At 28.7% G+C, this 12,157-nt stretch overlaps 1 protein-coding gene across 15 annotated transcripts in view; it reads left to right on the forward strand.

The window, feature by feature from the left end:
* Positions 1 to 12,157, forward strand: part of LOC148235052 (uncharacterized) — a 398,703-nt gene that overhangs the window by 314,204 nt on the left and 72,342 nt on the right. For all 15 annotated transcript variants that reach the window (XM_088185419.1, XM_088185421.1, XM_088185409.1 and 12 more), the window contains one exon: positions 4,847 to 5,021. In XM_088185419.1, the coding sequence (XP_088041545.1) occupies positions 4,847 to 5,021 (175 nt within the window). The remainder of the gene's footprint in view (positions 1 to 4,846; positions 5,022 to 12,157) is intronic.

Here is a 12,157-nt window from a genome sequence, read left to right on the forward strand (position 1 = left end):
TCTTTCTAAATTTTCATGTGATTTTATTTGATCATAATAAACATACTGCTTCTAGCTCATAATTTAAATTAAACCACTTACTAGCAAAAATAGTTTTTAGATTACCAAATCATACTTTAATTCGGCGTAATACGATATTAAAATTACAATGATTTTTATGTTAGTGTGTAGTTAATGATAAAAATTATGTCTATTCTTCTTTTAATCTTTAAATTTACGACGAGCATAATACTTACATCAACTCATTGCTCACGTATAAGAGCCCACATAGCTAAATATTTAACCCTAATTATCTCCTATTAAAACACCCATTAGTTTTTTGCTAATTGCTTAGCGTCAGAATGTACGGTTCGACTGCTTCATTAGACCCGACCCCGTCTATTTTTCAATGCACTTATACACCCCCAGGCAGCAGACTACAGGGCAGATACGAAGTATTTTCAACGCTGGAATTGAACATGATTATGCTTTTATGGAGTCTCCCGCCGAGGAAAACAATAAAGGGGGAAGGGAATTCATTAACTTCGTCGCCCCAGCTTCGGACTATTCTTCATAATATCTTTGCGCATTCAATGCACATTTAATTATTTGCAAAAACTCGACATTGTGTCAATTTGCCAATCCTAATTAGAGTATAAATCTACATATAATCAGCTTAATTTGACACCCTCAAAAATACTGCGCAGATTATACAGATATTAAAAAAATGCATAAACACAAGAAAACGACACTGTCATGACCGCATCTATCGAATTTTATTTGTAGTTTGTTATTTGTCATTTTGGACCTTGTTTGCTCGGATGACATAACTCAGTTATTCTCGAGTTATTTGAGCGAGTATGGCACCCGATTCTCGAAAGAGTAAATCACTGCTTCGGGTGTATTTCAAGATCCACCTCGATATTTATTAATGAGATAAAGTGTTTTCTTCTGTATGCAGATGATCTAAAATGTTCAAATGCATTAGAACTATGTTTGATCGAGTAATTTAGATTATCTATTAAGATGGGCTTTAGTGTCGAAAAGTGCCAAACTGTATCATATTCTTCATCTCGTTTGGTAGGAACATTTTGGCTAAAGAAACTTCCACTAAACTTCTCTGAATCACTTTTGAGAGCAAGTGGAGATTCTATCTACGCGTAAACGACGTCTTTGATAAATCATAAAAAATTATCGATCCTTTATAAGGACTTCCTGATTAAACCTTATGAAATATGGCTAACAACTTATAAATGTAAGATCAGAAAAAGGCCATGGGGGCAGATAAAATAGAAAATATCGTGCTAAGACATTTGCTTCAAAAAACAAAACTTTTAAATGCTTGCGTAAACATTGGATACTTAGAAATCCGTCAAGATATTTTTAATCCAAAAAGTAGGTAAGGACCTAGTTCTGTCAACTGTCAACGCTCAATCAACTGTCAAATCTTCAAGCGACTTATCTTAAAACGTTCTTCAGTAAATGAAATTTTTTCAAGTTTTCAATTTCATTTTAGATCAGAACATTCGACGGCACACAACTAGAGTTGCTGAGTTTACATCCAAAAATAATAATATCAGGAGAGATAAGGGCATGGCTCTGCTAAATATAGAAAAGGCCTTCGACACTGTTTGACACAATGGATTAATATATAAGCTAATCAAAGCTAAGTTCTTCTTTTATTTATCTGCATAATTAATGATTATCTTCGCGACAGAAAATTTAAGCTAGCTTTGAATCAGATGAATCTTTGTGTATTTTTAATTTAGATATGAGACCAGAACTAGTGATTATTATATAAATACTTAGATTTTTCTTAATGTGATGATTAATGCAAATATACCTATGGCATACACATTAGGTAAAATAAATAATAATAAGCAACTTAATCTAAAATAGAATATTACATATGTATGCATAAAATAAAAATCAAACATTTACTGAACAATGATGAGTAAGTCACGATGACGCTTGATAAGGCAACAATCGATTTGGGAGATAATTTATTATGTGCAATTTATAGTTGCATTGTCACTAACGGAGCATCTCATGTATTATTATGTACTAAAATAAATTTAGTATATATTGAGAGAAGCAAAATCAGTATCAAGAGCGGCGTTAAATTATTTATTACGCGGTCGGAAAAAAAATGCCAATTCTGACCGCGCGCTCATTTGTTGCTCGTTAACCTTCTCTATCAGCCTAAAATGTCATATTTACGGCTCATTCCAAACAACTAACTTATTGGCCTATCTCATAATACTACACAATAAAATTACTTGATCTTAAGCTAATTTAAAAATATCACATTTAAAAAATTTAATGATTCAAAATTATTTTTCTCCAGCACTACATACGAGTGATATAAATCGCTAACTATTTACCTGAAAGACTTGGGCTTTAGCCCAATATAAATCTTTCTCAATTTCTACTGTGTTTGATAGAAGTAATTAATATACAATTATTATTCTAAACTATCGTCACAAATAAGTTTTACCTACATTTTCTTAATCTTACGCATAAATAACTTGATTATCAATTCAAATCGAGCTAGGTCATAGATATACAAAATAAATAATAATACTAATATAATGCATGCATAAAATAAAAATTAAACTTTGACTGAGCCATAGTGTAAGTTGAAGTGACATTTACTGAGAAAACGATCAACTTGGGATATAATCGTTTTTCTTATGTGCAATTTTATGTTGCAATGTCACGAGTGAAGTATTCAAAGTAATAATTATAAAATATGTAAAGGGCAGTAAAATAATAGTCAATTATTTATTAGGCGGTCGGAAAAAGTTAGTGACGATTCAGACGACGCGCTTGTTTTGTTGGCCTTTAAATTATTTGTTTGCCCTAAAAAGTTATACTTACGACTAGGTAATAAAAAATAACTTACTTGCTATTTTCTTATTACTGCATAATATAACTAATCATACACTTATTTATAAATACAGTATTTACACAAATTTATCGATTTTATACTAGATATAAATGATTTAAAATAAACTTTTATCTGTAAGATTTGATGAAAATATTGACCTGAAAGTCCTGGGATCAAGTATCATATAGACCTTAGTGTTTTTTTTTTATTTCTTTCGTGTTGGGAGATCAGAATTGGTGATTATTATATAATTAAAATAGGTCGTACATATAAGGTATTGTAAATTCTAATGCCTTAATGTGTAATTTAAAAATATATTTAGTCTACTACAGTAATTTTTAATTTTAACTAAAAATATTTTTTAATACAAATTATTACATATAAAAAATATTTAATACTATTTATATAGTACATCACTGTTAATTTTTTTTATAACTACGCGGTTTTTATTTACTTGGTTTTAGAATTATTTTAAAGATTATATCATGCATTTTAAAACACATTTAGAAACAAAAAATACGCATTTTTTCAATTATTAAATTAAATTCGCACAGTATAAAAAATATTTAACTTGTAATAGTAACTTCATCTATTTTACAAAATATGTTTCATTATTGTATTTAATTTAGTTACTTTAAGTTTAAATTAAATATGTTTTAAAAGTTGTTCTAATTTTTTATTTCACAATATTAGCAACACTTTGCAAATAATTTTATTATTTTAATTAGGCTTTTTTCTTATAAAAGTGTATAATATATTCAAAGTATTTTTATACCAAACTGTGGGAAAAAAATTATGAAATTTGTATATAATTTTCGAGCCGCCGTTAATGCATTCGATTGTTTCGACCAATGAAAAACAAGCATTTAAATATAAAACAAGATGGCCGACATCAACGTGACAACAGTTTTAAATAATTATTATTTATAATAAATGAAATTTTGCTATGCGACAATAATTTTCATTTGTTCGATTTGATTGAATATTAATAATCGGATTGCAAATTAACAAGGTGTGTTATAACTATGAAAATTAAATATATACATAATGTGTTGAGGATTAAAAGAATACATTGATTATACAAGATAAACAATTATAAAACAATCTTCGTAATGAAATCTTCAAATTTTGAATTCCCGTCAACGGGCTCCGAGGCCGAAAAGTGAGTTGTTCCTTTTATAATGCATAACATTATCATTGCTTCCGATTTAGTACTTAGTACGTATGAAGATTGAGGTTATGTCGATCAAGCCGTATTTTTTTATCTATTGATATTTGGGGATACTATCTTTTACGACGATCGCGTGACAATGATTGTGATGCAGTCGGTTATTTAGCTGAAGAAGCTTGGTTACAGCAAAATAAATTAAAACCATTATTGCAGCAAAAAAAATCATCTAGATCGTTCCATTCCGAGTGATGACTCGCAATATAGTAGTTTATTGTCGATAATAAATGCAATAACATTTTAAACGTATAAATTGTATTTATATTATAATTTTATAAATATAAAAAATAAAGTGTTATATGAGTACTATTCGTCACAGTCATATAAAGTGAAAATGCTTTTGGTCTAGCACTTTATTTACTTATTGAAAAATCGTTTTTAGGATGTCCTCTTTTTATTATTATAAAAATAGATAGAACGATAACGCTTTCTTGACCGCCTGACACAAATCAAAGATAGCAATACATTCTCATATTTTCAGTCATAGATCCTGTTAATTTGACATGAAAAATATTAAGAACCAACGTCAGCATTAACGTTAAATTTGACAGGCTTCGTCTCGCGGACGTCTTTATCCTCACTTGAAATATGACTTGTCTCCCGGACCCATCTGGGGCGGGAAAATTTTCCACTTTTCTTGTTCTGTGACAGCTCCTCGAGGCATTTTTGTGCGGTGACCCTTATCTTTGGAATGAAATCGAGGATTATCCATTGACTGAAATTTAATTTTCTTTTTTTCTCCTTAACAGATTGCGATTGGCTGTACCAGGACGTCGGATGCAGGAGTTCCGGAGCATGCGTGGCGGCCAGCCCGGGATATCCCGGACTCTATCCGCCATATGTCAGATGCCGCTATTTATTTGCAACCAGCTCTATACACACGAAAGTAAAACTCAACTTCACCGCGGTGCTGTTTCCGAGAGGGTGAGTTTGCTGTGTTATTTTTTTCTCATTTCTTATATCATAGGTTTGGATAAGCCTTGTTATGCTCCGACGAGCTACTTTGTGACATGAGAGAGCACGCATAATAAATGAATATGCAAAGCAACCTTGTTGTATTAATAATATTACACATAGGTTGTTTTTTCTATAATACAATATGATAATCAAGTATTTTGGCGCTACACAAATTCACATATATAGTATATCTATATATAGAAAATATATGTATTTGTATAAATTTCAAGCAGCAGCTTTTTTAGACCCTTAGCAAAAAAATATGAATCACTGTTTACCCATTCATTTATCGCTCCCTTTCATTCGTAAAGAAATTAAAAATGCTTGCTCTGCATTTTTTTAATTTCTGCGAATAGGTGGTTCAATACTAAGCGTTAAATCAGACGAATAAGAAGAACGTAGTATTTATGATCTCAGATCTGCTTAATCTTATTGGTAAAGCGATTAATATTATATTATCTAATATAATATTAATTTTATATTATTTTCTTTTATTATTAAAATGAATCGCAATGTTTTGTACTAATTAATTTTACTTACATATACAATAATTTTATTTAATAACTTTTCTTAAAATTCTTCGGTTAGATTCTTTTAATCGTCTATGTTTACGTAAATATTCAAAACCTGCTACTGCTCTTTTATAATCAAAAATACGTTGTTTAATATCGATATCTGATTCAATTCTTTTTAAGACGAACTTACAACGAATTCACATTCCATTCTGTGATTTATTAAATAAATATTTTTTCATTTAATAAATATAATAGATTAAGTACTTAAATAGTTGCTTAATGAAAGAAAGTAAAATAATAATTTTAGAAATTTTAGTAAACTGCAGATATAATTTTTCGTAAGACTAATTTTGTTATAGAAAAATCTTAAAATTCTAATAAAAATTAACTTTAAAAAAAAATTAAGGGTTGACTATAATATATCTCAATTTGAAACATTGTTTAGTTTTTAAATTTAGAAACACTATTTTTAAAATAGGTTTAATATTCGACATTTTATATAAGACATGTTGTCTTTATTATTAATATTTTATTTTAAGTCATAAACATTGTATATTAGTAAATAAAATCATTTTACAATAATTTCATCAAAACTTCAATGAATTATTTGTGCATTACTTCACATTAGTCTGTGCGTATAATTGTACCTACATAAATAATATATCCAGCATTATATATATATTATATATACAGGCATGGACATAATAATGGGGCACCCCAATAAATGTGAATTTTATCTTAAAAAATCGTGAAAATATAAATAAAAAACCAACTAAGATTGTTAAAAATGTTTATTTTAAGCTTATTTTTATTATTTAGTAGCCTTAATCTTAACTATAATCACAGCTGCAACCCTTTTTGGCATACTGTCAACTAATGATTTGCGGGTGGACGGAGACAATTTTCTCCATTCCATCTGCAATTTTTCTCGCAGCTTAATTTTGGGTTTGCAATTGTATTGGCCAACCTTTTCTTTTAATATTCCTTATAAATGCTCTACAGTATTTAGGTCTGGTGACTGTGTAGGCCATCAAATCCTTTTGACGCAAATTAACACCTGCATTTTAGCGAAGTATGCCATGGAGCGTTTCCTTGCTGGAATCAGATCATAATGTGATCTGTGCTTGGAAATATTTTCCAGTAGGTATCCATTAAATTAGATTATAACATTAAAATATAAATGTCACTATTCATACTACCCTCGCAAGTGTACTGCTGCTGCCATGCAACCCCAGGCCATAACGCTTCCGCCATTTTATTCGACTTTTGGTACTACGCAATCAGATTGATATTCATCTTTGGATCTTCGACGCACGTTTACTACACCAGGGGTCACATAAACAATAAAAAAATGTTTAAAATCATGATGCTTATTAAAAAAAAAATTAATAGCTTATTTTTTTTATATTAACCAATTTTAGTTTCAAAGTTGGTTTATTCGAACCAAATGACACTTAATCATCAGATGTCCAATCTCATTGTTTTTGGGTCTACTCTAACCTTCGAGTTTCAAAGCATTTTGGATTGTGTATAATAAACAATTAACGTGTTTATTAATTTCCGATATATTTAGTCAATAATATGCAATATACGAACGCAATAAAATTATATTCGCTCTTTTAGCTTTACTGAATCCGTGTTTTTTGGGCATTAATTTAATGTTTATATAACATTAAAAATAAATTATTATATAAAAAAAGTATTTAGACAAATCACATTAAAACTAAAAACGACAAATTTCTTTGTATAGTTCTCAGAATTACGGTTAAACTACCTGATAAAATATTTCGGTCAGACTATGCACTTATAAAGAGTTACACGTCATTTTTAGGGATGCCCCATTATTATGGCCAAGGCTGTACATATTAAGCATTATACATATATTAAACTGTATGTTATCGGTTTAATATGTCACAAATTAATGGTAAAACTATATTAACACTATATATAATTCTTCAGTTTATTGTCAGAATGTTTAAATAACACGATTTTTCTGTAAAAATATTTATTAATTTTATCTGCATCATTAATTTTTATTTATAACATTGACTTTAAAAAAACCGCAGATGCTAGAAAAAATATACTTTTTTGTATCAATAGTAAAATAACACGCACAGTATTTTTGATACAAATACAATTCTATTAGTGATTTTGTATTGATAGACTTTTCAACATTGCAAATTCCATATTTAAATTTTTAGCACAAAACTTTAACTTAGCTTGAGTTATATATATACTTTTTATTTTAATATACTATAATATTCATATTGTATTAAAAAATAATTAAGAATAAAAATTTAAAAAATTTAACAATTAAAAAAACGAGATCATATGAGAAAAATTAGCGTGTAATTTTATATTTAAATTAAATTATTTTATATTTGCGGTTTAAATATTTTTGTGTCGTGTTTTCTAAATATCTTTTACTGATGTCGTATATTTCAAGGACCACCTCCCATTCGTGGTTGCATGGTAAATTGGGTACTTAATATAGTGTTTGCTGGATTAGATGGTGGTTTTCCCCAAACGTGTTTTCATGAAACCTTTAAAGTTAGCTTACCAAAAGCACATAACTGAATAGTTAAAGTTCTGTGTTTACAATAGTATATGTGTTTACATTTATCTATTTTTGCTTTGATCACAATAAAAAACAAGGAAGATAGATTAGTGTTATCGTCGGTGGCTAATACCTAAAAAAACAATGGGTTTTAATACCATATTTTTTGTTATGATTATTAGCGATAATTTAATAATTTAAATTTTGATCGAACATCACAGATTAGGTTTTTTTTAATAATTTAAATTCAGTCGTGCATAGTAACATATAATATATTGATTGAAAGCTGTAATTTAAAAAATATGTAAATGACTAACGCCTGTCATGTCGCAACTTTAGGTTGAAAATAAATAAATAAATAAGTGATATATATATCATATAAAATACATCTAAATTCTTTAAACTCTTAAAAACATATTTATTTTACAGAATATTATCAAGATAATGATTAGCATTGTTTACCATATTGTTATGTGTCATACTTTTTTTTTTATATAAAATGTATAACATTTTTGCTTAAAATTAAATAAGTAGCATATTTGCACTATTATATTTTATTAATATAACATATTTTGTGGTGTCATTGATAGATCTGAAAAATATTTTATCTTAAATACGAATTGACGTATGTCTTGAATATTGTTTTTATTGTATTATGCGTCAATACCTTAAAATTTATTTTGACATCTCTATTTGATAAAATGTTGCGTACGTATTTTTTTTTAAATACACAGCACCTTTTTGACAAAGCATAATAATGGGCGATGAAATTCTAATTCTTAAACGGTAAAAAATGTATTGTATATTTAGCTTGCCAGTAAATAATATTTGGGGATTAATTAAAGTCTAACATATAAATAGTGCACTTTACTTTTTTTTAAATACATACATAAATAGTGTGTAATTATGTTAAAAAAAATCGTCCATATAACTAATATAAAGCAGCAATAAGCAAAATAAAAATAAATTGTCTATAATATAAATCAGTTATTTAAATTAGTTTTCAAAGAAATTTCATCCGAAATGGATATTGATGTAACGAGAATAACACGCGGATAAGCTTGCCAAAATACACAATGGGTTTCACCGGAGTTTGCATATTAGAAAATTAAATGTTATCATTACCGCAACGGCGATGATACGTACCGGTGCTAAAGTTTAAAAAAACACACACACAAAATTTCCCCATAAATTTTAATAGCCATCGGCCGGAAAATTTTCCGCCGGCTTTCCCCAATTAAAATCTGGCAGGAAAACCGCCCGGTGTTTAGCAGCAGCGTAATGAAGTTTAAAAATACAATTTGGCAAGCAACATTAAATTGTTAATTACATTGCGAAATTTTCAATTGGCAATTTGTATTAATTGCGTCGCGTGTGTGTGTTTGCCGCTATTGTGCTCTGACAACGGTTTGAGTTTTCGCGAGTCTCCATAATTGATTTTGATTACACTCGCATGACGGTGGCTGTTTCAGTGCTTTCGTTAATGATCGAATTGAGCTTAAATTTAAATCGTATATATGACGCAAACATAATTATCAAGTGGATTAAATCAATATGTTAACGGTAGCAATTTCAGTAAATATAATGGCCAATCTAGACAATATACTATCAATATTTTGAACTTTAGTATCTTGTTAATTTTTTATATAAATCTCCATAAAATCTATTTGAATTATCTAAGAAACGAGATTGAAGTTCAGTGGCGTAACTCTGTAAAAAGTCCATAAATATTTTTACAATTTCCTGATTTTCTCATTTGATTATTGTTGTAGTTACTAAATTACCAAAGCAAAGATAAAGCCACGAGAAGCTTATAAATCATATTCAATTTTTTGCCATTCAATACTTCCGATCTTTATTTACAGCTTCAATAAAATCATGCATATTTTTGAGCATCTGGCACGGACCTACTCTTTTTATGCAACATTTTTTATTTATACTAATAAAAAAAACTGTTGATAAAATCAGTCCTAGCTGCATGATGGCATCTAATAATTAAAATTTAAATGGATGTCAGTGAATGTATATATATATATATATATATATATATATATATATATATATATATATATATATATATATATATATATATATATATATATATATATATATATATATATATATATATATATATTTATATATATATATATATATATATTAATAATGATTCTTTGAAAATAATTTAACACAAAAAAAATTGAATATACTATGTAGAGTTACCTTCTTATTGCAATATTCAAATTTATAGCTTATAGTGTAATGTATATATTTTTTACGACACCTAAATACTCATGTATGGTACTTTTTCATAAAACACATATATTACATAATATTTCATAGGATAAAGAAAAAATATATAATATTATAATGTTTCATGTTTGAAGCGTTCAAAGCTCATATTAAATTTCTTCGAAATGACGGAAGTTCACAAACGTTTAATATTCTAATATACGCACATATATGCTGACCCAAAAAAAAACATTTTGAATAAATTTCTATAGATGAATAGCTTTTATATAAGTTCCACAAAAACGTTTTTGAGATATAAGAGCACTTGATGCTTTAAAAACGTAAAATATAAAATAAAATTCTCCCCATAGATCTCGCATTTATGAGCTGGTATTTAATATTTTTAGTAAAAAAATATACAATAGTGTTTTATAAACCCATAAATGCATTACTGTCATCCATGCTTATTGCAACTATAGCCTCTGATACATATTTTTTGCATTTATAACTTATCATAATTATTCCGCTAAAAACCGATATAAAGCATACACTGCGCCAAACACATTCTCGGGAGAGTCAAGTGTCTCGTTAAGAATTAAGAATCTCATTAAAATATATAATGTTATGGAGAATGGCACATGGGTGGTGAGTGGGCCTAAAACTCACTCCAGCCACACTTCATGTTTCCAACTGCACACTCGCAAGTGGGTTAAAACAACCCCAGGACATTTTCAACTTTCCCCTCGAGTTTTGGAAACGGTATTATTTTTTTGTCATATCGGCAGTTTCTACGCATTACATGTAATGGGCAGTTGAGATTTTTTACACATTTTGCTTTTATATTATTTTCATACAAAAAAAATGTAATCAATATGTATAGGTCCACCCAGGTGTTATAAGTTTAAAATTAAAATTTAATTTGTGGTTTAGAAATGATATAACATAAGATTAAGACTTTGCCTTAGATGATGACCGGAACATCATAAAACGAAACTTCATAAAGTTAGTTGCAGGGAAAATGTGCGATATGTGAGCATTTCTTTAATTTTAGTTCTTTAATACATTACGTCAATATATATTCCTATCAGTAAACTACGCAATTTTGCTCTCTTTAGGCATAAAATATAATAAAATTAATAGCCTTTCGAGTGTCATTCAATAATGACAGATGACAAAATATGTTCAATACAGTGTGAAATTTGATATTCACCAAATAACAACCCGTCGTCTTTTCTTCGATTTTAGCAATTTCATCGTATTACACAGTAATACCGAGCCGTGACATTTTTTTTTATACTGTATGCTCAATCTCCGTCGATAACGAGCTACGTTCCAAACTGGTTATTGTGCCAAGTTGCCGAAGGGGCTTATTGCAATTTGCGACTTCTGCCTACCCATCTCGACGTCGAACATTGTAATCATAAAATAAACCCAATTACCAAGGGCTGGGGTGCGAAGAAATCGAACTCAACGCCATCATGCCAGATCATGGACGATTTCGCAATCGATTCTATAATAAAACAGCCTACAAGGTGGTACGAAAAATCAAACAATCTTGCACGTTTTTCATGCTTCTCAAACTTTAACAATACTAATGATAATAATCAATAAGACTCAATATTTTTATGAGGTTAAAAGTACTGAAGTTGTATATATCAATAATAATAATATTTTTCAATATTTATATAAGTATAATACTATACAGGCCGATGGCACAGCATATGTACCATAACCTTGACAATCGTTTACGGCCGATGGCACACCAAGTGTACTATGTTTCTGCCAACAGTTACTCTCCTTGA

This window comes from Plectrocnemia conspersa, unplaced genomic scaffold (genome assembly GCF_051122295.1).
Source record: "Plectrocnemia conspersa isolate PC_06_02 unplaced genomic scaffold, ASM5112229v1 ptg000005l, whole genome shotgun sequence".
NCBI lineage: Eukaryota > Metazoa > Arthropoda > Insecta > Trichoptera > Polycentropodidae > Plectrocnemia > Plectrocnemia conspersa.